Source organism: Aulonocara stuartgranti, assembly GCF_965226115.1.
Source record: "Aulonocara stuartgranti genome assembly, chromosome: 23".
Classification (NCBI taxonomy): domain Eukaryota; kingdom Metazoa; phylum Chordata; class Actinopteri; order Cichliformes; family Cichlidae; genus Aulonocara; species Aulonocara stuartgranti.
Genome location: NC_138958.1, coordinates 44,550,726 through 44,577,361, shown reverse-complemented (window position 1 = coordinate 44,577,361; position 26,636 = coordinate 44,550,726). Strand labels below are relative to the sequence as shown.

At 40.9% G+C, this 26,636-nt stretch overlaps 2 protein-coding genes across 2 annotated transcripts in view; both read right to left on the bottom strand.

Annotated features, from left to right (window-relative positions):
* Positions 1 to 5,195: 5,195 nt before the first annotated feature.
* Positions 5,196 to 9,480, bottom strand: LOC309700199 (dynein axonemal heavy chain 5-like; the record flags this gene model as incomplete). Its single annotated transcript, XM_082523647.1, has 6 exons — positions 9,192 to 9,480; positions 8,968 to 9,066; positions 8,073 to 8,259; positions 7,692 to 7,857; positions 6,816 to 6,921; positions 5,196 to 5,288 (listed from the first exon to the last, which is right to left on the bottom strand). Exons 1-6 carry the CDS (start codon positions 9,351 to 9,353, stop codon positions 5,196 to 5,198), a joined length of 813 nt encoding a protein of 270 aa, XP_082379773.1. The 5' UTR covers positions 9,354 to 9,480.
* Positions 9,481 to 24,970: 15,490 nt separating this feature from the next.
* LOC309701496 (NLR family CARD domain-containing protein 3-like) overlaps positions 24,971 to 26,636 on the bottom strand; it is a 391,901-nt gene continuing 390,235 nt past the window's right edge. Inside the window, exon 8 of the mRNA XM_082525737.1 lies at positions 24,971 to 25,410. Coding sequence (XP_082381863.1) covers positions 25,392 to 25,410 — 19 coding nt within the window. The 3' untranslated portion in view covers positions 24,971 to 25,391. The remainder of the gene's footprint in view (positions 25,411 to 26,636) is intronic.

Here is a 26,636-nt window from a genome sequence, read left to right as displayed (position 1 = left end):
CCCTTGTTTATACATTTACATATTTGAAATAAATTGAATAATATATTGGGTAACTTTTAACCACAACTTTTTACTCCATTATGAACTTCAACAAATAATCAATCTATCACAGTGACAAACGTCTGCTGAAATGTCAGATTCTTCTTTAGCTCTTCTACTTTCTGTAGTTTCTGCTCTGCATTTAGGTTTTTCAGGTTATCCTGACGTTTTGTCTCGAAGTGCCGTCTTAAATTAAATTCCTTAATTACAGCCACATTAGCTCCACTAATAAGATACATGGGTTTACCAGCATGTCTGTAAACATATATTCAGTCTCCCACTGGCGCTGAAAGGCTCTGCTTTCAGAATCAACTTTTCTCTCCACCATTGTGGGCGGCTAGCTTCAATAACAGAAGTTTGACTTGATTGATGCGGGAATGTTCCCAGTTAGCCTGGGTGCTTCAGCACCCCCCAAAATGAATCAAAGCACCCCCAAAGATTTCTTACTTTTTTGACAATATTTGCTGTTTGTGTGACACACTACTAAAAATATAAAAAGCATACAGACTTGGTTGAGACGTAACACTTTAACAACAAAAGTATAGATAACCTCCCCCCCCTCCTAAAGTGGTTTGTTCCAGCTCTCCCCTGCTCTGGCTTTAGCGCCCTTTCTGCCAGAGGATGGTGGCTGAGACGCAGCAGAGCGGAGGTGTAAGTGCCTGGCTTAAAACAGGACATATTGGCTGCATTTAACCTTCAGTTACTCTTTATATAGTTAGGTAGGAGTCAGGCCATGTTTCTTTTAGCTGAAAAACATTACACCAGGTAACCTGCAGTGTTGAAAGCGTGTTTTCCCACGATGTTTGCTACCCTACAATCCGTCCTGCTCTGTAGTAAAATCAGCGACATTTGACCGTCCTGTTGCTCCCATTGAAATGTATACAGACTATTTAAAATCTAAAACTTATAATTGTCCGTAGCCTGCTGTTGTTACCACTGTCCTGTTTTAAATGGATGCTAACTAGCTAACTGACTGAATGCCCATTAACCTTATAACTCCTGTTGTGTGTGTGTGTGTGTGTGTGTGTGTGTGTGTGTGTGTGTGTGTGTGTGTGTGTGTGTGTGTGTGTTGTGTACAGAGAGACAGCCAGGTTCATAATGGATATAAGGAAGTTTTTTCAAAAAAAGGAGCCACATTCAGGAAAAAGTGTAAGATCAAATGATCCGTGAATCAAGAATAATGTTGGATCAGTGTTTCAATGTTTATATCTTTTATTAGATGTTCGTGTGGTTTGGTTATTTGCCTTTTGGTTGAAAGTAGACTGAGAGAGGACTTTTTGTTAGTGATCTTAATAGTATTTTTTCATATTAATTTAATTTTTCATCTGATTGAATACAATCTATTTGTGTATGATTGTCAGTCGAAAGAGGGAGAGAGGAAAGAGGGGAACGTGAGGAGAAAGTAAAAGGTCAGGAAGAACCAGGTAAGAAAACAGACAGGGAGCAGTGACAGGCACAACAGAAACTGTTAAACTGACAAAGAGAAAAAACCTGATTTTACTCACAATATCTGGAAGTTGTGTTCTCCCTATATTAAAGCTGCTAAACAGAATCTGCAAAACAAACTGGGTTGAAACATTTTGACCCTCTTTAACAACATTCCAACATAACATTATCATTGATTGGGGAGATTAAAATTAATGATATATTTTTATGTGGTTCAGCCACAACTCTACTAAAACCTCAGCCAGTAATAGGTCGGCCAACTTTTGGACCGTCCAGTTGTCTGTACGACTGCCGCAGTACGTGCATCACATTTGCACACCATCAGAGCCAAACAGCCCTGGTGGAGTGAGGAGCTGTAAAGAGAAGCAGATGCTCTGTTTATATTCTACAAATGTTTTAAGCTTGTTTCAAAGATTCTGTACTGCACCTTTAAATGTTTTCCAGAAGCACACAGACACTTATCAGTGTTTTTCACACTTTTTACAGTGTGGACCACCTGATAAAAATGTCAAGCTCTCCCAAGCACCACTATGAAAGCATGAAACTCATAAATCTAAAAACACAAAATTAGTATCTGCAGTAAAGATTTTTTCATGCATTGTATACATTCTACCACAGGCAAAGTTGCCTCCATTTTTATATTCGTTTTTTGAATATTTTGTAATAATTTATTTGTAATAATTTATTTATTTATTAATGTAATTATATTTTTTATGTATCTGTATTATATTATACAAACACATTAAAAGTGAATCTCTGTCCAAAATATGCACTCAGTTTACTTCTTACTCATTATGAGCATCATTCATTATTCTCCTCCAGTAATTAAGGTTAGGATATGTATTTTTTTTATTCCAATCCATTCTTCTTTGGCAGCATTTAAATAACCTTGATCAGATTTGATGGTTTTGTTACAGACTTTTCAAAAAAGTGTTTTGCTTTTTTTTCACAAATGTGGGATTAAATTGTTAAAAAGTACAAAACAGTGATGTCATGTTTTGTGACGAGGATCCAGGCACAGAGAGACTTGATGGATTTAAGAATCTTTTGATTTAATAAAGAAATTTGCAGACTTGCACAGAGATGGTAAAATTATGATGACTGATAAAGGAGGCGAAGACAACAGACGATGAGGACAGGGAGGATGCAGGGACAGAGACGGGGAAGAAGTCTCATTGTGACGAGTAAAGTGTATCTTGGCTGGCTGGGCAGCTCTCTGGGTGCTCAGCCCCCCAAAGCTCTGATCCTAGAATCGCTCCTGCAAAAATTTTACATTTTCTGTAAATTCTGTGAATCTCGGGCAGCTCGACTTGCGTGAAGTGTTTCAAGCTGGGCGTCGTGTACCTGGAGTCGAGTGTTTTAATTGAAACGATACATTTTTAGACATAAGTTGTAACGGCCGCCGTTTTCTTTGTGAGTATTTATTCCACGGCGTGCTGCAGGGACAAGCCTGTTCTAACGTTTGAGTCTAAGCTTTAGTTTTTGCTTCTCATCCGTAAACACTCTGCATCTTTCATGTGATTCCGTTTATTTTGAAAAGTCTCAACAGGATCTTGAGCTTTATTGTGAAAGGTTTATGTGGAAAATAAACAAGCGGACACGCAATGGTTGCTGTTGCTAACGACAACACATAAAAACAGGCGCTTGTCCGTCCGTAGTGTGGTTATATTAAATATAAGAGAAAGACAGAACTTTAAGAAATGAATATAGCCGCTACAGTGACCATCAAAACATGAAAAATTATTGCTGTAAACAGTTTATTTTGTGACACCACGAAACAAACGATAGCGTAAAATGAAACGATAGATGTTTTTGTATCGTCATCCGACACATATCGTTATATCGAACAGCCCTAATCAATACAGTTTTCAAAAAATGCTTCTCTGTGCAGAATCGGTTTAAAAACATAAACAGCTGTGGGATGCTGCTTGTCCGTGATTTGGACATCATATTTTCTTCTTTGGCTTGGAAGGAAGTTGGTTTGGAAACATATTTGGCGACGCTTCATCTTCTGCTTTGCAACTGTGTGGGATTTAAAAACCTGTCCATGATGCTGGCAGTGTCCAAGCATGTTTTTGTTTTTTAAGTTCATATCCCCCCTGCAACGGCTCTGAAAACATGTGTTCTAACAGCAGCAGTACTGAGCTCAGTCTCAGAGAGATGCAGATGCAGTTTGCATGTAACTACATGCAGCCTTCCTCTTTCTCTCGCTCCTCTCTCCCTCCTTCTTGTGGAGCAGGTCTCTCTCTCTCTGGTACACAACTGCACGCACACGCGCGCACACACACAACAGAAGAAAGGAGAACTGGAAAGCCGAAGACTTGTTGACTAGATTCCCAAGCGGTGACGCGGTGGATATTCATCATCATTTGCCCTCCTGTCCACCTTTGATAGTTTACACTCATTCTCTTGTGCCCTTATTTGCCTTTACACCACATAAAGGGGGGGGGGGGGGATTAATTTGATGCTACAAGTGCCTAAAGCAGGTGCCCGAGAGGATCACATGTGGAGAATGATGTATGGCCACATCTGCGCATCTGGTTTAGTAGCAGCCTTGGATGAACAGACTGTTGTGTTGCTTTAAGAGGCCCCATGGGCAGATTAGCTCTTGTAGTCCAAGACAAAGCTCAGATTATAGAGGCAGTGCCATTTCACATCCTCTGAACACCCACAGTCCCGCACAACTCCTACAGATTAAGCTGTGATGAAGCTCCACTGTGATGATGATGATGCTCCCGTGCGCACATTTTATTACTAACAGTTATGGAGGTCATGCTGAGCAGGGAGGGGATGATACGGATCAATAGCACTATAGTGTAACATGAGTAAAAAAAGCCATCAGGGGAGATCAGGTAGAGAACATGAAGGTCCAGTCACACTGAATGGATTCATTTTTACCAACAAGTGCTTTAAAGAGAGCTCCTGCTTGGCACAAACACCTGTGTGCCTTCAGAGACTCAACTTCCATCAAATATTTGTTTTTTAATTAAGGCACAAGTGCACAGGCAGCAGTCTGTGTTCAGAAGAACCCAAAACATTTGATTCAAATTTAGAACAAAAACACCACAGTGGGAGGGAAACAGAGAAACTGGCTTCTTTTTTCCACTATAACTGTGTTTACAGGCCGTTCCAGTCTTTATCTGTCTCACACACTGGACCAAATAACAAACACAAAATTAAAAAAAAGAACATCTCACATAAATAAATACAGAAATAATCCAAAAGTAGCTATATTAGTAGTGAAACAAACAAGAAAAGCATTTAAAAACCAAACGTGTAAAATCAGTCAGTGCATGATTACATTGCTCCGCCCATCAAAAAGTGACCTGTGTGAATATCACCATCTCATTTATAGGACTGATGAACGTTGGTTGGAACATTTGTAGTCCAATCATACTTCACAGACATCTTTAATCCTTCACTGAGTCAGGCTGTTGTTCTCACAAGCCTCAAACTCTCCACCATCATTCCTGTGCTGAAGTAGTCGTGTCCCTCCTGCATGAAGGACGACTGTCCGGTCCCACTCACCTCCATCATTATGAAGAGCTTTGAACAGTTAGTCATGCATCAAATCAAAACTTCCCTCCAACCTGGATCCATGTCAGTCACATACCGCTCAAACCGCTCGACCGATGATGCGATTTCAACTGCCCTCTTATTCAGCCCTCACACATCTGGACACTCATACGTTAGAATGATGTTCACAGACTTCAGCGTTCAACACCATCTTTCCCCAGCAACTCATTCACAAACTGGATCTGCTGGGCATCAGCACCTCGCTGTGTCACTGGCTGCTGGATGTCCTGAGAGGAAGACAGCAGACAGGTCGGCAGCAACACCTCCAGCACAAGAACACTGAACACAGGCTCCCCAAGGATGTGTGTCGAGCCCCTTCTCTTCACTCTGCCTCTCATTTCTTATCATTTTCAGTCTTTTAAAAGGTGAAGTGTTCAAAAGAACAACAGCACCTCATCTCTGCTGAGGTGTTAAAGAGCTCTTATTTTAGGATGTGATGATGAGACAGCATACAAACTTACAATTACATGATAATAATACATTTGTAATACACAACATTTGGCTTGTAATTGGTGACATCTGTAACACCACATTTGTGATTGAGACCTTTTGAGGTCAACATGGTGACTGAGGACAACGGGTCCTGCAGAGTCAGTAGTTTCTATTCAGCTGTTTTGTTTTCATGTCTTCTCCTCCATCATCAGTTATCAGGAGAGCCGACAGTCAAAGTGCAAGAATTCAAAGAAACACAGAGATTCTCCTTACAGAGCAGACACAGCACAGATGTTTCCTTCATCGTCCTTCTCACTCAGTTCAGCTTCTTTTCATTTCTGTCACTGACACCAAGTAAAGCCGCCCTCTTCCTCTGAGCACCAGCTTTTCTATTATTACAAAGAAGAAGAAACCATTAAAACACCAAAGCACAAACACACTGTGGAGCCTTTTTGGTTTTCTTAACACACTTTTACAGACACTGAAAGCACAAAGCTGCTCCACAAACACAGGATTAAGAACAGAAGAAGATTTCTGTCAGGAAGCATATCTGGAAGAATATTCAGGCCCAATCTGACACACAGACCATAATAATAAAAGTGGAGAATGATCAGAATCATTTCAGAATTTTCAAATAAATCCAGATTCAGTTTTGGCAGCAGAGCACAGGGATGCACATGAGACTGAAAATCAAGTCTTCTGTATCTTTGTAAGTCCTGTGACTGTCTGGCAGTCGGTGACCTTCACCTCTGATGAAAAACTGAAATGAGATCTTTTCTCAGCTGATTTTAAAAAAGAAATGTGAGTAATGATCCAATCAATCATTGTTATTGTTGGCCAATACTGTGAAGACCGAACTAGGATTCACGTAAACGCTGAGATTCAAAGTATAATTCAATGATTATTGTCATAAATGACAGATATAGTATTTTTCTATTTTGTCTCGTATGTTATTCTGTTTATCTGATTCTATTGTTTCCCCTTGAAATCTCCTCCAGTTTGCGCTGATCCAGGACGTCACAGGTCTTGGACTCAGTCGTGGAGACGATGGTCTGGTAGCGAACACGCCCTCCACCTGAAACACACCTGAGCTCAGTTTGAATCCGTCTCATTTCTGGAAAATAGACTTTTGACACGATTAATAAATAATAAAAGGAGGAAATACATTTATACAAGATCATTACAAATGTCCATTCATCACTGTAGCTTTGCATCGACTTTAATTCGACCATTTTTATATTATAAATGTCTTATTATAATTATTATTGTGCATTGATGAATATCTGATGGAGTCACTTGTTTCTAATCTGACAATCATCCACCTTCATGCTCTGCAGAGCAGCCAGGCTCTCCAGCGTGGACGCCATGTCAGCCATCTTCTCCAGACGGCGGCAGAAAGAGTCAAACTTCCCGAAGATGTAGTTCTCACTGAAAACACGCACACACGTGTGTAAAGGTTAGCGTGACGCTGCTGACACGCTCTGACTCAGAGTCAGTTACTGATCACCTGAAGTCAAACTGTCTGTTCTCAGGTTTCCTCTCAGTTTGTCTCTGACGCTGTGGAAGCTTCGCTGATACGCCGCATTCAGATTACAGCAGTCAGAGACTCACTGCAGCAGCACCGGCCTGACACACACACACACACACACACACACACACACACACACACACACACACACACACACACACACACACACACACACACACACACAGTGTTGATGTTGTACTTGCACATAAACTCTACATTGGACTCTGATGTGTCGCGCCATACCTGCCACCTACTGGTCAGCCAGTGTAAGTGCACAAAACATTTCTTCAAACCAAGATGGAAAAATACATGTTTAAAAAAATGAAGTTCAAAAATCTGTTTTCATCCCTAAAGATGAATAAAAATACTAAAGAATAAATCCTGATTGATGTCGTCATAATTCATGCATGAAAGGGTTAAAAACTATTCTACAAACAAACAAACATGAATATTTTGGAACATTTCAACTTTAAAGAGCAGAAAGAGAAAGAACAGAAAGTTATATTGTGTAAAAGTGGTTTTGTCCTGAAGTCTCAGAGTGGAGACTAAAGTGTTCCAGGTCTGAGGAGCTTCCGTCCACAGACGTCAGATCATGTTTGATAAACTGAGTTTAAAGTGAAACCTGTAAATGCTGACGCTGCAGGAGATCCAGCTGAGAGGACGCGTCTACCTGTTGAAGGTCACCGTGCGGCTCTTCCAGCGCTCCAGCTCGGCCGACGGCCCGACGTCGTCGGCCTCTTTCCTCATCTGCTCGCTCTCCGTCAGCACCTGCTTGATTTGATTGGTCCACAGGGTCGACACCTCCTCCAGACGCTCCACCAGCTCACTGTTATTGGCTGAGAGCGAAACACACGAGTTCCTCTAAACACGCGTGAACACGGACTCATTATTTCAAAGAAGCCATCGTCTCAGGTCAGATGCTTCCTTCAGCTTCCACAGATAAACTGGTTTGATTTACCTGAGAGTTGATTTTTAAAGCTTTAAATGATGTTTCCTGTATTTCCAACAGTCTTATTGTTTGTGTGAGATGTGAACAGCTTGAGCTTCATACCTGCTGCTCTGTAGTCTGCAGGGCTGCTCAGCTGGCTGATGGCGTCAGGAAGCTCCACGTGCTGCAGCTGCAACTTTCTCTCCATGTTCAGTCGGGCTGAGCTCAGATTACTGACAAACTGATCCACCGAGGACAGGAAGGACTGGACGTGTGGACACGAGGCGCCGTCCTGCACAGAGCCCCACGACTGGGCACAGGGTCAAAGGTCAGCAATAACAACAAAGGTTAATGTGTTTTCCTGTTTCACTTTTTACCTCATTCACAGCCAAAAGCATCAGGAGGAGCACTGCACACAAATAAGACTTTTCATGGATCATTATGTAACAGCTGCTCTACAGTCAAAGCCCACAAAGAGAAACCAGCAGGTACAGATGAGCCCAAGGTGTGGCCTCCAGTAACACTGTGAGGAACCTTGGAGTCATGTTTGACCAGCACATGTCCTTCAACGCACATATTAAACAAACATGTAAGACTGCGTTCTTCCATTTGTGCAACATCTCTAAAGTTAGAAATATCCTGTCTCAGAGTGACGCTGAAAAACTAGTTCATGCATTTATTACTTCCAGGCTGGACGACTGTAATTCATTATTATCAGGATGTCCAAAAAACTCCCTGAAAAGCCTTCAGTTGATCCAAAATGCTGCAGCAAGAGTCCTGACAGGGACTAGAAAGAGAGAGCAGATTTCTCCTACACTGGCTTCTCTTCACAGGATTGACCCCTCATGGCTGCCCCTCCCTGCCCCTTTCTTTGCTTTCAGTCTCTTCCTGTTTAAAGAGAGTTCTTCCTTCCCACCATCAACAAAGTCTTCATATGTGGCGTCATGTGATCACTGGAAGCTTAAAACATCTCCCTTTTTGTGCTCAGTGAAAGCCTGAATGGATGGAGGTGTTTTACCTGCTGCGACCTGAGAGCAGGTAACATGATGTGAGTCAGCAGAGTTTCCAGACTGTTCAGGACGCCGCCGCCGCAGTCCAACACGCCAAAGTTCACTTCCTGGAAACATCAGGTTGCACGAGAAGATCAGAATGATTGGCTGCATCCACGTCACAGTCAACCAATGAGGTCTGTGCGGTTTGTTAAATGTGCAGGTGAGGAGGTGACCCAGACCAGTTACTGACCTGCTGCACGTTAGCGGTGGTTATGGCCTTCTCAGTGGTTCTCAGGAAGAACAGACATTTCCCCAGTAAAGGCTGGAAATACAGAACGTGATGGAGTTCAGATTCCTTTAACGTGACGCAGACAGAGCACTTCCTCTGCACTCTGTCACCAAAGTTCACCATGCAAAGGAAAACCTTTCATGGGCTTTAAAGACGGGGTGGTTGGAGAGCTCTGCAGGCTGCTCGTTACCAGTAATGGGAGTAACGGCACTACTTTTTCAGTAAAGAGTAATCTAATTACTATTCCTATCGTTACAACGCCGTTACAATTACTAACAAGAAAATGTGGGGCGGTCCGTTACTATTTTTCAACAAACAGACGGTTGAAGCTGTGTTCAGCTTACTGCATCTTATATCAGCTGCAGGAAGTAGCTGTAAGTAATCTGGGCGCTGCAGCTTTAAGCAGCTGTGCGCTCCCGCAGACAGACCATCACTTTTTGGCACAACAGCTGGAGCTCAGGGGGCAAAACAATCGCATGAGTGCTGCTGTTTGCCTGAGGAAGAATAAAGGAGTCGTGGTAAGACAATCACATGACCACTTACAGACAAAGCAACAAGGTGACATATACCAGTTTATAAACTGTGTTGATAGGCCAGTAAAACCAGAGTCATGATAAACAATATATACGCGTGTTTGTTCCTCAATAGTTTCATGTTTAGTGTCTAAGGACAGGAGCGAGCACTCTCTGCTTATGAGCTGCTGTCAGACCTGCAGGTATCAGGCTGTGAGCTTCTCCTTTATACTGGACACTAATTATTATTTTGGAGTCGCACAAATAATTCGTGTGGCGTCTTATTGAATGCAGAACAGCTGATTGTTCTGGAAATAGTTTAATGGTTATTAAAAAAAGGGTAAAAGGTAAATGGCTGCAAATAACTTTGTTGTTTGCATAACTTGTGTGTATAATTTTCAAATTTATATTTACATTTAAAGTTATGAAAATGATTCGTTAAACATGTTCGTGGTTGTTACAGTAAAAAATATAACTTTTTTGTTTTCTGTCTGATTTTAGATCAATTGTGTTAATACAGTTTGTCAAAATGAAAACATAACTGCAGATTCAGACACGTGAGGTTGTGCTGAAAAGAATGATACCAAACACGGCAAAGTAAATAATTTTTAAAGGTAAATGTAGAGGAAACATAAAAAGCTGTCACGGCTGGGGCAGCAGTCGTGTGGTGGAGTGAATGAGGACCAAGATGCAGACGGCGGTGGAGATTTATTTACAGTGAAAATAACAAAGGTGAGGGAAGAAGCGAACATCAACCTAATCTGGGACAAACTAACAGACAAAGCAGAAAACATGAGGGCAGCAGGGAAACACAGAGATGACACGAAGAAGGCAGAGAGACGTGGAGACACACCGATGGACACGGAGACACACAGAGTAATGCAGACGACGCCACAAGCAACACAGGCAGACACACACTATAAATACACACGAGGTAATGAGGGGATGACACACAGGAGGGGAGCACAGCTGAACCACAAGACGAGACACAAACCTTCAAAGTAAAACAGGAAACACACAGACTGTTTTACAACACAAGGACACGAACAGAGCACAGAGGACAGACACAGGCAGGGCTGATAAAACACGGAAGCACTAAACATAAGAACCAAACCCTAAGAACTAAAACAAAATCAGAATAAACACCAAACACAAGATGAAACCAAAAGGAAACACAAAACGCTGCGACCCAGGACCCTGACAAAAGGAGTCACAATGGCCGATTATACCCTGGAGCCCAGAGGGTATTTTTAAAGTTACACAATAGTTACTTTTCCTAGTAATTAATTACATCTAGAACCTTGTCACTCAGTTACTAACTAAGTTACTTTTTGAAGAAGTAATTAGTAACTATAATTAATGACTTAATTAATTTAGAATGACTATTTGAAAGTAACTTGCCCAACGCTGGATATGAGCGAGTTTCCCAGCTGATGCAAACTGGAAAGCTTCTCCTGTTTGAAGTGGATCTATTCAGCTTTTATTTCCTGATCATTTTAAGCATCAACAAAGTTTCTAAAAACAAGCAACAGTTTGTCATCATTCATAAACTCTGACGTCACAGGAGTGTTTTTATTCCTGTCCCATGTTTGAACGTTTCTGCATATCAGAGCTGCCAACACGGCACCGACTCAGGCTGGAACTGACTTTAAATACTTCATCATTCATGATCCTGTTAAAACCACATCCAGGGGAAATGTTATTAGCATGTAGCCTTTAGCTCATGTTCTGATTGCTGCTCCTCCATGTTTGTAGTCCTTTTTTCTGTGAATAAGTGTTTGTGGAGCTTTGAGCTCCTCAGACTTTGGCCTCTCGACCTCCTGATGTTCAGCCTGCAGCTGTCAGTCATCCAGTGTTTGCTCAAAGACTTTAATCACCTCGTTAACCAAACAAAGCAGCACAGTTTGATCCATGGAAACACAAACACGCTCAGGCTCATCATCTCTGAGCAGGACGATGATGAATCGTAGGCTCGGTATTGTTTGGAGCTTAAAGAGAAACCAGATACATCAGAACACAAAAACCCCGAGAGGTGGATCAATGTGACGTCACACACCTGAGCTCTGAGTCCTCGAGTCTGATCCAGGCTCGTGCTTTAAGACACGTTTCTGTGTAACCCTCAGCTCAGGTGTGTTCAGGACATTTGCTTGGAAGAAGCCGTCTGTGGATAAATCCTGCTCTCCACCTCAGCTGTCAGGTTTATCCAGAGAACGGCCGTCCTGACTTCCAGCAGCCCCACAGTCCTCGTTTCTAATAAACTGGCATCACTGAAATGAACTGTCTGCCTCGCTGTTCAATAATCTGCTCTTTGCCAATTTCCCAGCAGAAGCTTCCACTCATATCAGCATTTTTCTGTGATTCTCACATTAACTAAACACAAAAAGCTGAAGCCAACCTCAGAGTTCCCCGTAGTGAGGAAGAGTTTCCTCTGAGCCACAGCTGAGTTTGATGCGTCCACAAAGGAAGACTGACGGGAGGACAGACTCTGGGAGAAAGGCAGATATTAAAAGATATGAATACAAAGTACGCTGCAACAAACAGGACAGCAGATTATGAAGAGCGGTTAGACCTTCATGTGTCAGTCATTGAAATGTGATCAAACTGGGACAGTGGCGCGGCGGCCCCTCTGTTGGTCTTCCTTGGTCTCTTGTGTTCTGGGGGCCTCTGGATGTCTGGAGTTTTGATCTCCTCCATACCTGCTTCATGCCCTGGAGGACGGGGCTGTGGCTCCCCACACTCCCTAGCAGATCATTACATGGAGAAACCTTTGGAATGCAAGCATGCTGATCCACACAGGTATGCACACAGGTGTACACACGGGTGTTCACAGACGCAGACTACAGCTTTCTTGGCTGCTGCCTCAAAGCACATTGTGCGCTGTCTATCTTGCGTGCTGCACAATATCGTTTATTATTTAGTATCTACTGATATCTACTGCTAGCTAGTTTATTGTGATGGTGCTGTTTTTTTTATTATGTTGTTCTTTGTTGTTTGCTTTCTCTTCTGTTTTTTTTCTCCATACAGGTGACCCAGGTGTTTTTTTTTTTTTTGTTGGTGTTTTTTTTGTTTTGTTTTTTTTCTTTCTTCCCCCTTTCTCACCGTCTCTTCTCCCCTTTGGTTTTCTTTCTCTCCCTCTCTTTCTTTCATTCTTTCCCCCTGTCCTATCCCCCAGTCATGTCTGTCCCGTTTGTAGCAACTGAAAATAAAATAAATTCATAATTATAATAAAGGTCAATCAAATGGACCAATATGGCAAGGCCATGATGATCCACTTGGTAAAATAAATCCGCTTGGCATCTTTCTTGGCCTTAAGACAACAATTCTGATGGCTAAAGATCCAAACGGGACACAAAAAAAAAAAAAAAAGTGAAATGTTACAATTAACCCCATAGTCTGGGTTAGTTGTAACATATCCTGGGGTAAAATGTAACACAATGAAATAAGGGTACTAACAAAATATTAACATGTAATCTTTGTTTATTCAACACATGAATGCACTTAGAGCCATTTATGTAGCTGTGTGTGTGTGACAGAATGCAGAAATCTAGCTTTTGAACATATACCAACCCCCCCAAAAAAGACAAATTATGGAATTTTCTGCAACTGAATATTTCATTAATTTTGGTTGGTCTTCCTTGAGTTTGGCCTCATTGGCTCAGTGGGCATCATAACCTACAACTCTTGCACCAATTTTGAACATAACAATGAAGCTGAAAAAATGTAGTTGTTCACCAGCATCACAGTTCCATTACTTTTTATCATGGCTTACCTTGATGTGGTTTGCAAAGTGCTTCAGAAAGATGAGGAAATCTGTTTCTTGCACCCATCCTGATTTATTTCCACTACCAGTACTTCCTACTGGTCCATCTCTGATGCAGAGGTCTGCATAATGTATGTGTGGGAACACAAACAGTGAAGTAATTGTGTTGCCAATGGCATTAACCACATATAGAAATGTGACCAGTGAACCTCTCTCTGCTGATGTCGTTGCCCCAACTTGTTTAATATAAGTTAAAGTAATAGTGTGGTAAGTTGTAACATCTGCATTATTGTTACAACTAACCCAGACTCCTATAGCCATGAACTAGCTAACATTACAGCCAACGGCTAAAACATTAGCACTAAAGACCTACACAGAATATATCCCCATAGACATACAAATAACATAATTCAAGTTTGATGAGTTTAACTGCAAAGCAGATAATGCTATTAGAAATTGAAATAAAGTAGAAAAACTTACTTTTTGGCATACAAATTACTTTTTTTCGTGTTAAATTGTCTGTGTTTGACAAAATGTGCTGATTTTTCACATGTGATAGCAGAACTGAGTTGGGCATGCACAGGATGAGTCACATCATTTGAAACTTAGCCCTGATTGGAGAAATTGGAAGTGTTACAACTGACCCACGTTACAACTATCCCCGGTCTCCCCTACAATATCCTTCTCTTAACTTTTACTCAACTTTTAGCATTTTTGTGCATATGGTACGGTGTTTGTTTGAAATGCTTTGTAACCATATGGTATGGTGTTTGTTTGAAATGCTTTGTAAAGCCTCTGGCGCAAATTTATTCAAATAGCACTGGGTGAACCTTGGAGTGGTTATATGTTAATTGCTGACTGGCAAGCTATTCTATACTTTTCTCTTGGCAAAACCGAGTAACCCACATTCCTGCAGGACTCTGTCTCTCTTTGTTGGCCCTGTGGCAGACTGGCAACCTGTTCAGGGTGTGTCCCCTGCATCTCATCCTGTGAAACTGGGACAGGCTCCAGCTCCACCACAACCCTGAATTGAATAAAGCAGTAGAAAGTGACTGAACAGATGGATCTGAGTCTGATCTGAACTGTAGTTTCATTTTGAAAGAAACCTGCCTGCTGATGAAACCCATCCCACGTTTGCTTCCAAGAACTGCATCAAAGAGTTTTTCTGTTTTATTGAGTTCTTTGAACTGAACGTCAGATATGTCTGAGCTTGTTTTTATCCTCCTGCCTCCTGAATTTCCCAACCTCCCCACCACTTCTGATGTTATGTCTCTGATCTGATTCCAGTAAGATCCAAATTTTTCTTCAGCTTGCTGACTCCGGCAAACATGCAATAATTATGTCAGTTTAAGCAAGTTACTTGTCTTCCTTGGAACCCTTAAAATCCCCCGAGAGGTCACTTACGTTAAAAATAAATCTGACAAAATTTAAGCCGAGCTTTAAATCTTAACTGGAAATGTAGAAGATAATATAATAAAGGTATTACAAATTGTTACTTACAGATTTACATTTCAACATTTCAACTTCTAAACGTGTATTTTACTATGATCCTTCCTTCTTAGTTTAAATAATTTCAAAGCGCTATGACAGTAATCCCTGCCTTGACTCTTACACTGTCAGTTTTTTTAAATTTTAAAATACACAAGATAGTAAAATAATCAAGGACAGTCATATAAAAAAATTAAATAACTGCAAAAAACAAAACAAAACATATAAGTAGGTTAGGATCTCAAAAACCCATGTATCAAATATGACACCCTTGTCAATAGGGAAACCTGGTCATTTCTATTATGAAATATTCACTAATAACTTGGGGGGAATTATCTCTGACACAACATTAAATGACATCCTCCGGATTTCCAAATGTTGTGGTTTTAAACCTTTGAACTTTTCCATTCAGCTGTCTGCTGTTGCTGGTGAATGAAATCATCTCCAGCTTCACATTTTACAGTGAATCCAAAGCTGAATGTGTGACCCTTCAGTCACTGAGTTTATGGTGCTCTACATGTCTGATCGTCTCTCTGAGTCACTGCCAACATTCCTCTGAGTGATGCTTTTTCAGAGGAGCAAAGTTCTTGAAACTTCACAAATAGTTTACCAGGAAGGATAGAAATCTTCATTGTGTTTACAGAAAGTCGTTTGAGCACATGACAGTTACAGCATGTCTAAAAATAGTTCATTGACGAGAGCCATGATGGTGGCAAAACATACACATAGGACTCTCAGTTGTAAAATTAATAATTTATTTGGCTTAATTTATAAATCAAATCAATACAATGGCAAATTTATAATGACAGGTAAAGAATACATTTGTAATAGAGGTTTATACTGCTACTACTACTAATAATAAGAATTTGTTCTGAAATTGCAATGAACCCAAATGATGTCTGATACAAATACACATTTACTGGTTTTATTGGATAGTCATATTTTGGATTCAAATCCAAATTCTACTATCATCAGAAGTTTGGAGAAAATATTATGATAGTTCAAAACATAAATAAACAGAAACAAATAAATGAAATAATACAGTGATTCACAAATAGACACTTGTTCAAAAGATTTTATTTTATTCCTGTTTTCATTTGTGCTTTTCTTTGTTCGCTAAAGGTGCGCTGGAGGTCCAGAAAAAGAGAAGGAAAAGTTGCAGCCGTCTTTATTTCAAAATGTCCTTCCATTACAGAGGGAAGCTCCTCTCTTTCCTTGCAAGATTAGAGACTGCAGTGTGGAACCACCCATTGCAATGAATACCTTAAATAGTATAAACATATTTTACATAACAATGAACTGAATAATGTTATCATAGCCATAGCAAGATCAGCGAGTCACATTTCAGCATTTTTCTCCTTACAATAGGTGCTGCCATACGACAGAAACACTGTAGTGCTCCCCACTGCTCTGAGAAAATGTTGACATCATTGTTGGCATTTTCACCACTGCTTTTTTGGAGTTGCCAATGACCATATTTAGATAAAAAGCTTGACGGCTAAGCTAGCTGCTAATACTAGCAAACTTGATTGGCAAGACACATATCTGCTAATTAGTGCTAAGAAACAAACTAAGTGCGCACAGTTTGTTCCTCCTGTGCAGAGAGGGTTAGTCTCCGAGCACTAAAAAGAAGAGAAAAGAGGAAGAGAGTAAAAAAAAGAAAAGAAAAGAAAAAAAAGAAAAGAAAAAAAAAAAGAAATGTGATCAAAGTTACCTGTTTGACATCCTGATAGAAGAAAATCAGCTTCTTGGATCCGTTTGCAGCAAAGAATTCATGGATCAGACTGAACTGGAAGAATCAGACATTAATGACTCAAAGGTTCAACTCTGAGGAAGGATCACGTCTCTGAACTTACTCTGTCATCAGAGACGATGGCGTCTTCCACCGCCGCCTCCTCCAGGCTGCCGGCGTCGGCCAGCCTGCTCATCAGGTATTTATGTCGGGCATCCAGAGCTGCCCGCCGTTCCTCCTTCACAGCTCTCGCCTGTTTGGCTACTTCTCTCCTCGCCTCATTGGACAGCAGCATCGTCCTTTTACCAGACACCTGGAGAAACATCAGCTCAGTCTACAGACGCAGAGACCAGTGAGAGCTTGGCCCAAACATCTGCAGGTTTCTGAGGACCACGTTTGACCCTGACTGGAGGCATCGATTCTGAGTGTGACTGCCTAAACTGAGCTACTGTCCCCCCTCCACTGAGACGTTGTCCTGTGATGTGTCATGGGGGGAAGTGTTCCTCACGGTTGGACTCGTGAGAAGTTCAGTCAGTTTATTCAAACTTTAAAAAGACGCATTTTCAGTCTCTGGATTTCAGCAGAAACAAATGTGAACACAGCACTTTTTGATTGAGTATAAAAGGATGAAAGAGTCAGTGATTAGTAACATTGTTGCTGACTGATGCTGTTGTAGAGCTGTCTTTGGATCCTCACCTTCCTGGAAGCCTTCCCTGGATTGCTCATATATCATTAACTTGTTTGTGTTCAGTAGAATCAGGTGTTGTGGATGCAGGTCGTAGCTGTGTGAGGCCTGTACAGTCAGCGCTGTGTGAGCGCTGTGTAACGTTAGCTTAGACTTCTTTCTGTTGTTATCATCCTTCAGGTTAATGTTGTTTTCATTATGCATCACAGGAAGTGTGGGTGGCTGTTAGCCTCACAGCTCATGGAGAGTTGCTGCTGCTCTGCCTCCTTTTTGATGTTTCTGCTCTTTGTGGCTTTGTGTTACTTTGTGTCGTGTCTGAAACAAAGTGAGTCCATGTTACTAACTGTAGTCGGCTCTCTGTCTCGTGCACAGCTGACTGTTGTCTGAATGAAAGTATTTTTGTACTTTGTGTAATCTGTTGGGTCTTTGAGCCCTCTTTAAACAGCATATGAGCCATATGTATGTGTGTATATGAAAGGTTGTTTGTAATACATCAAATTGTTGCTTATTCTAGAGCTGCTGCTGTGCCTGATTGGTCTACTCGCTCGAAACTGAAGGTTGACTTGATTCTTTTGGTTTTTTACATTTTGTCGATAAACCAACTTCTTTATGATTTGAACGGCGTCTCTGACGTGTCACAGGCCTGTCAGCTTTCTTGGTGATTGGTATAGATTTGAGCTTCATGCTCTGGCTGTTGTTGGGTTTTCCTCTTTCATATTAAAGCTTTTGTCCTACATTTGGCTCTAAAGTCTAATTCTAATCCCAGCACTGTGTCTGGGTGTGTGATGCTTGTTTTCCTGCTCTTTCTCATGAAACAGTCACAACATTCTCAGTCCAACTTTCACTCTTTGCTGCGTTTGCTGCAGCTGCAGTGAACATGGTGCCGTTTGCCTTTAAGAAAGTTGTGCACAAAGGCTTTTTCTCTAGCAGACAGCTGTGTGGCTAAAAGTCAGATCATTTTTTACCACCTCAGTCACACTGGACTGAAACAAGAGTGAAACTAGGAAGAATCAGAGTTTGTCCAGTGACTGCACTGATTTTCTTCATATTCACAAACTGATTCTAAGTAGTTGCATCAGCTAATCACCCGGACACTGAGCGTCCAACACGCTCCCTGAAGGGAAACGATTACATCCTCCAAACAATCACAATCTGTCTCTGAATGACTGGAATTATTCTCTGATTTGTCAATAACTGGAGTTTATCAATGCAGACACGTTGCCAACATGATGAAGTCAGTCTGAGTCGCATCTCTTTGGCTAACTTAACTCAAGTGGTTGCCGACTATTCTGGTTCTATTCCCATATAACAGCAGGGCTGCTGAGCACCTCTGTCACTCTGCACTTATGTTCCCAGTTCTCTTTTGTGGAGGAATTTTCCAGGAATTCCTGGGACCAGCTTTCCATGAGAGACCCGATCAGGAGCGACTGTCCTGGACACTCCCAGCATCACAGGGACTCACAAACCCGTCTACCACAGTGAGAAGACTGATGGTCACAGGCCCACATGTAGCTTTAGATCACACGTGTGCACTTCCTGTGGTCACTGCTGGAACTCTAGACTCACCGAGGGGCCAGTGGTTGGTGAGGCAGCAGCAGCTGAAGTCATGTGACTAATGGCTCTCAGCTTCTGTCCTCCTATTCGCCGGTGTCCTTCACCTGTCACACCTGGTCAAGAAAGAGTGAGAATGTTCAGAGCTTTAATGGAAAAGAATATTATTACATATAAAAGGCCTCTAACAAGTATTGTAGTGTTAATCAGGATGAAGTCCATCATGAACACTTCAGAGTGCTTCAGACAGTCGGTGTTTCATCCACAGAGCCTCCAGTCTGCATATCAAAGGATCCTGAGGAATGACAGTGAACCCCGAGTTCCCCTCATTACATTCATGTGTGTGACTGTGAGGAAAAGGTGATTGTATGAACGTGTGTGAGCGAGTGAATGAGGCTTGTATCAGAGTGGAGATAATGTCAGCGGCACAAGCTGGACGCTGCAGGTGTCACATGTGAATCTGTGCATCAGTGTCTGCACCTTTGTGGAGGTGAAGCTCAGGAGGTTTGGATTTGTTCAAAGCTCTGTCTGCTCCATCTTTCTTTCCCTCAGGCCTCTCCAGATCAGGAAGGAGGTCCTGTTCTCCTTCTCCCTCCTGGATTTCTGGATTCAGGGAAGGATCAAAGTCTCTCAGCCCAGCATCAGAGCTTCTGGCTGGGGGAGGACTGGAAGTTTCAGCTGGAGGCTGAGAGCCTGGATCTGCCATCTGAGTCACAATTCAAATATTCTCAGTAATCTCAAAAAGCAACAGAAAGGTGCCATTTTCATGAGCAGTGGGTTATCCAGCAGTTTGATTCATGTCAGCAGCATTTAGTTTGTAACTGCTGACTCACCTCTGGCTGTGTCCTGCTCTCAGGGTCACAGTGGACACTGTACCTTTGACCGAAGCTGCAAAGACAGTCAGCAGGGGTCTGGATGCATTCAGCACCACGTCCTTGTTGGGCAGACACCTTCAGTGACAGGACAGACAGTCCAAAGTAAGGAGACGTGGGACACAGTGAAGACACAGAAACAGAAACCAGAACTATAATCACAAAACAAACTCAGAAACATAAAGAGTGAATCAGCTGATTCAGTGTTTGTGACAAAAACATGGATCCTGGTTAATAACTTTTATTTGTTTGTTTCTGTATTATTTTGTGTATCGTTCTTATGAGCTGTTGTTTTGTCAGTGAAATATTATTTCATTGTTTTAAGCTTTTTGTTGACTTTGAAGTGCTTAAGTTGATATTTTTGAACATTTAATTTGTTCGATTATTGTCGAGTCGATAAAACTGTCAAACGCACAGCTGCTTCCAGCACGGCCGGAGGAGAGGTGGCCGAGCAGACGCACAACACACACAGCTCACAGGTTTGCATTTCTATATCACCATCAGCCAGCAGGCCACAGCCAGGCTCCACCATCAGCCAGCAGGCCTAGCCAGGCGCCATCATCAGAAATTCCGCTTCCGGGTCCCTCGTGGTGGCCGCCTCGTGCTCTCGCTTCAGTATGCCACCCAAGAAAGGCCCAACACCAGAGGAGGTTGAGGACATTAAAACCTCCCTCGGAGCGCTGTGCGGAGACGTGGCCGCAGTCAGGGCACAGCAGGAGCTGCTTCTGGGGCTTCTGGAGGAGGTAAAACAGCTACGCCTCCAAAATGCCGAGAAGGACAGACGGATCATGGATCTCGAGCGGCGGGTGGATGAGCTGGAGCAGTACACCCGTACGAACGACGTGGTCATCAGCGGTATTAAAATCAAGCCGCGCTCGTACGCGCGCGCGGTGGCCGAGAACGTCGGGGAGCCCAGCGACGAGGAGACCCGCTCGGTAGAGCAACAGGTGGCGTCCTTCCTCCAAAGCAAGGGGATAGAGATGGACCTGGAGCACATAGAAGCATGTCACTCACTGCCCAGGAGGAGTGACAGACTGCCGGCCATCATTATGAGATTTGTCAATCGGAAGAACAAGGTCGCACTGCTGAAACAAGGACGCAAACTGAAAGGCACGGACGTTTTCATTAATGAGCATCTGACACGAAAAAACGCAGACATGGCGAGGAAGGCAAGGCAACTGAAGAAGAACGGTAAAATACAACATACATGGGTAACAAACTGTAAGATTTTCATTAAGCTAAACGGGACACCAGAAGAGGCAAAAGTACTGATAGTGAGGAACATGGAGGATCTGGACAAGTATAACTGACACCAATGTATCAATTACACCAGGAAATGACATGGACACGTTGAAATTAGTTCTTCAACAGAAAGTAATTGATCTAGATTGTGAATATAAGGAGCATAATATAATAGATCCAGAAATAGATTCTGAAAGTAACTTTCTCTCTTCTTTTGTTAAAAATTGTAATTATTTCACTCAGGAACAATATGAAAAAGAAATTAACCTAGACGGGAAGCTCTCATTAATTCACTTTAACAGCAGAAGTATGTACTCTAATTTTGATTTCATTAAGGACTATTTGCAACAATTTTCTCGCCCCTTTAGTGTTATAGCCATCACTGAAACTTGGTTCAATGTCGATAAAGGAATAGATTTTTGTTTGAATGGATATGATTTAAAATACATGAATAGATTAAATAAGGCGGGCGGCGGGGTTGCTATATATGTTCATAACTCTATAAAATATAATGTTGTAACAACTATGTCTATGGCTATTGATGGAATTTTGGAATGTTTGACTATTGAGATTATGAATGAAAAAAAGAGAAATGTTATAATAAGTTGTATATATCGGACACCCAGTTCAAGTATTGACACTTTTAATGAATGGATAGAAAAAACGTTTGCTTCGGTGAACCAAAAATTACTATTTATCTGTGGTGATTTTAACATTGATTTGCTAAATCCAACAAGGTTAAAAGCCATTGATGACTTTACTGACACAATGTACAGCTTATCACTATATCCAACAATAACAAAGCCAAGCAGAATAACTTCACATAGCGCCACTATTATTGACAACATTTTTACTAATGTCATGGATTTCCAAATTAATAGTGGTCTGCTTGTCTGTGATATAACTGACCACTTACCAGTTTTTACTTTGTGTGACTGTGATTTAAAAAAAAATAGATACCAAGATCATGATAGCAAAGCGAACAATAAATGAAGAAGCAATTCATGCCTTCAATTTCGATTTAGCACAACAAGATTGGAGTTCGGTGTATGAAGAGTCAGATGTGGACAAGGCTTATGATGATTTTCTAGATATTTTTACTATGTGGTACAATAAACATTGTCCTGTAAACGAACACATGACAAAGAAAAAAAAGATAAAAAGTCCTTGGCTCACAAAAGGAATTATTAATGCTTGCAAAAAGAAAAACAATCTGTATAAACAGTTTATCAAAGTAAAAACAAAAGAAGTGGAACAAAGATATAAAGCATATAGAAATAAATTGACTGATATTATAAGAACGAGCAAACAACTTTATTATAGAAGAAGATTATATGAAAATAAAAACAATATAAAAGGAACTTGGGATGTGTTAAACAACTTAATTAAACAAGGATCTTCTGGAACATCATATCCTGAATATTTTACTGATGCAAATGGTGAAAATCACAACATGAGTAATATTGTCGATGGGTTCAATAAATTCTTCATAAATGTTGGCCCTGAACTAGCAGCGGACATCTCGTGTCATAAAAATGAAAATATCAGTAATATAAAATCAAATCCCTTTTCACTGTTCCTCTCAGCTACAAATGAGCAAGAAGTAATAAATATCACATTAAAATGTAAAAGTAAGTCTTCAATGGATTATCATGACATAAATATGTCTGTAGTTAAACAGGTTATTCTGAATATTGCTAGTCCCTTAACATATATCTGTAATTTATCATTTCAGTCCGGTTGTTTTCCAAAAAAAATGAAAATTGCGAAAGTAATACCACTATATAAAAGTAATGACAAACACAGTTTTACCAATTATAGGCCTATTTCTCTACTGCCTCAATTCTCAAAAATTCTAGAAAAACTTTTTAATTCAAGATTAGAAAAATTCCTTGAAAAACATCAAATAATAAATGTTGGTCAGTATGGTTTCAGAACGCAAAGAACCACTTCAATGGCAATAATTGAGGCAGTAGAAGAAATTACTGATACACTGGATAAAAATAAATATGCAGTTGGTATTTTTGTTGACCTCAAAAAGGCCTTCGACACAATCAATCACTCAATTTTACTGGATAAATTGGAAAGATATGGTATTCGAGGGAAAGCTGGTAACTGGTTAAAAAGTTACCTAACAGGTCGGGAACAATATGTTAGCATAGGGCATTACCATTCAGAGAAACTTGGTATTACATGTGGTGTTCCCCAAGGGTCAGTGTTGGGACCAAAACTTTTCAATGTATACATAAATGATATTTTTGATGTTTCTCAAGTACTTAAACTCATACTGTTCGCAGATGACACCAACATATTTTTCAGTAGCGATGATTATACTGATCTTGTAATGACCGTAAACAGGGAGCTAAAATTAATAAAAAAATGGATGGACATAAATAAATTATCATTAAATATAAATAAAACTAAAGCAATGTTTTTTGGTAATTTAAAATATAATATAGAATTACCAATTATCATTGAAGGTGTACCAATTGATAATGTGAGTGAAAACAAATTTTTGGGAGTTATAATTGATAACAAAATTTCATGGAAACCCCACGTCAGACACATAAAAACCAAAATTTCCAGAAGCCTCGCAGTTTTGAACAAAGTGAAACAATTCCTTGATAAAGATGCACTTCGTACTCTGTACTGTACCCTGGTTCTTCCATATCTTACATATTGTGTGGAAGTGTGGGGAAATACATATAAAAATACAACTAATCCATTAGTCACAGTACAGAAACGAGCACTGCGTATTATTCACAAGGCTGGTTATCTAGATCATACTCACAAATTCTTTCTTCAGGCAAAGTTACTTAAATTCCAGGATCTGGTTAATTACAATACATCCATAATTTTGTATAAAGCTTTTACTAAACTTTTACCGGCAAATTTACAAACTAGATTTGAAATTCGAGAAAAGGTTTATAATGTGAGAGGCTTTGGAGAATTCAAATTACCCAGAACTCGAACAACCCGTAAAGGCTTTTGTGTGTCTGTATGTGGTGTGAAAATCTGGAACAGTCTGAGTTTACAATTGAAACAATGCAAAAATATTCATAGATTTAAATTTCTCTACAAACAGTTGGTCTGGTCACAGTATACTCAATGATGGGTTTTAGTGTGCTCTGTAATGTCTGTCCTCTTACCATTGCTGGTATGGATTCCAAAATAAAAAATAAAAAATAAAGTGTGCGTATGTATGTACATATATGTACATGTGTGTGTAGATATATATGTATGTATATGTATGTGTGTCTGTTACTTGTAGTTATTACTGCCTGTTACCTGTGGTAATGCAATTTATAATTTATATATTCTGTATTCAGTTATGAAGGCTCTAATTGTTGGTTGCAAGCTGCCGCTTAGATGCTTGTATCTGCCCGGAGCTGTTGATGGGTCTGTATGCAATGATGGGCGTAGCTGCGGGAAGTTTATTGTTTTTTTTTGTTGATGAGTGAGTATAGGGGTGGGATTTAATAAGTTTTCTTCGTCCCACTCCTTTTTCAGGCAAGTTTTGTTTTTTGTTTTGTGTATTTTATGTTCAATATAGGTATTTGTTGTGCCTGAAAATGAACAAATAAATGAAATGAAAATGAATGAAATGAAATATATTGCAGATGTTGCAGAAATTGAGAGTAAAGAACTCAGAGATCCAGCGCTGTCTCCTGCCCCTTATTTATACACCACAACACAACGACAGGCGTAACTCACACAAACGGGTAACATGAGGCTCAGATGCTTTGGACATGTTCACATATACTGGACACAGAATGATGAAGATGGAGCTGCAGGAAGGAGGAAAAGAGGAAAAACACAGAAAAGATTCACAGATGTGGTGAAAAAGGACACGACAGCTTCTGTTTGTTAGTTTGGTTTTTCTTTATTTGGTAAAGATTCAGAAATAAAGAGAAGATCACATGTTTGAATATTATATTAACGTTCTGTAATTACAACAAGTTGTAAAATCTTTCCAGAGTGAGACAGAGACTGTGCAGAGACTGTAGAAGGACAGAGCAGCAGCAGAGCAGTCCAGATACACTGATGATCCTCTGTCAGATCCAGAGGGACACACAGGGCTGATGCTGGACTCTACATTGTGTCTGACAGTGGAGCTGTTCTCAGAGCAGTTCACTCTGCAGCACTGACAGTCATCTGCACTTCATTCCTCTGTCAGTCACTGCTGGATGAAGCTCTCCTCTCCACCTCCCAGTAACATGGCCCAGTCAGAGCGTCTCTACACACAAGCTGCTGCTGCTTCAACCTCTCTGGATCATCAGGACACAGCTGCTCCTCTCTCAGCACACACACCGTCCTGTTTAATGCCATGGTTGCCACCTGCAGAGAGAAGGAGGAAGAGCAGAGGAGATAAACGAGTGTTTCCAGAGACTCTTCATCAGCTGTCAGTCAGTGATGCAGCACATCCAGTATAAAGAGCAGCAGGGACGTCAGTGCTGGGACTGTACTAGGACTCATTGTTGCCTCACTTTTTCTAATCTTTGGATTTTTATTGAAGTTGCTGAAAATGTTTTTCCCTCCTAGTTTGAGTTTGGACTTTCATTCATTAGAAGAACCTTGGTGTGTCCACTCTGAGCTCTGTAGGAACCCCAACAACAAGCCCAACAATCCAGATGGACGGTTCCAGCTGTTAACTGGAGGAATTCCATCCAAACATCTGCTCTCACTAAATTCTTCCTCACCTACAGACTGTGTTCTTCACTGCTTTAAACTTGGAAATCAATGCAGTCATTGGTCTGCGTGCTGCTTTGTTCAGAGAGCTGATTGGCTGTTGACAGTGTTTGATCAGAGCGTGTCAGCCGTTACTACGGTGACCATAAGGGTGAGAAACAGGAAGTGTTTGTGTCCAATCCTGAAGCCTGTCACCGTTCTCCTCTCACAGCTTCACTGAGAAGCTGCAGCTTTACAGGAAACACTGGATCTTTGTTTCATACTGACTGTGTTTAGTACAATACTGCTGACAGCACCACCCACTCACTCCATCACTCTACTGACCTCAGAGTCTCCAGTCTGTAGTCTGGACTCTGCTGAAGATCAGACAGCTGCTTCACATCTGGATCCTTCAGGTTGTTTCTCCACAGGTCCAGCTCTCTCAGATGGGAGGGGTTGGACTTCAGTGCTGCTGCCAGATAATCACAGCTGATCTCTGACAAACCACAGCTCTCCAAACTGTATAAAGAATGAAAGATGTAAGTTTATTAGACAAAGTGCTTGAAATCATTCAGTGTTTCATCATCTGTTCAGAGCTGAAGAAGGTTCAGAATGTAGAAGTTTAGAAAATGGAAACTCCAAACAGCTGAAGCCAACAGGAAGCAGCTTCAAACAGGAAACTGTGCAGAGTTTCAGACTATATGTCCTGATGCAGCCAGTTGGATTTTGGAGATTTGAATCTCTGTTCTGTGACTAAGTCCTTGAATCATTTCTTCCAGTTGGTCCAACACAAGGGCGCAGATTTGTTTTAGTTATTAGTTCACAGAGGCTGTTAAAATTATACGTCTAACATTAAAATGTTGGTGACACAATAATTTCATCCTAATGGTGCTGAC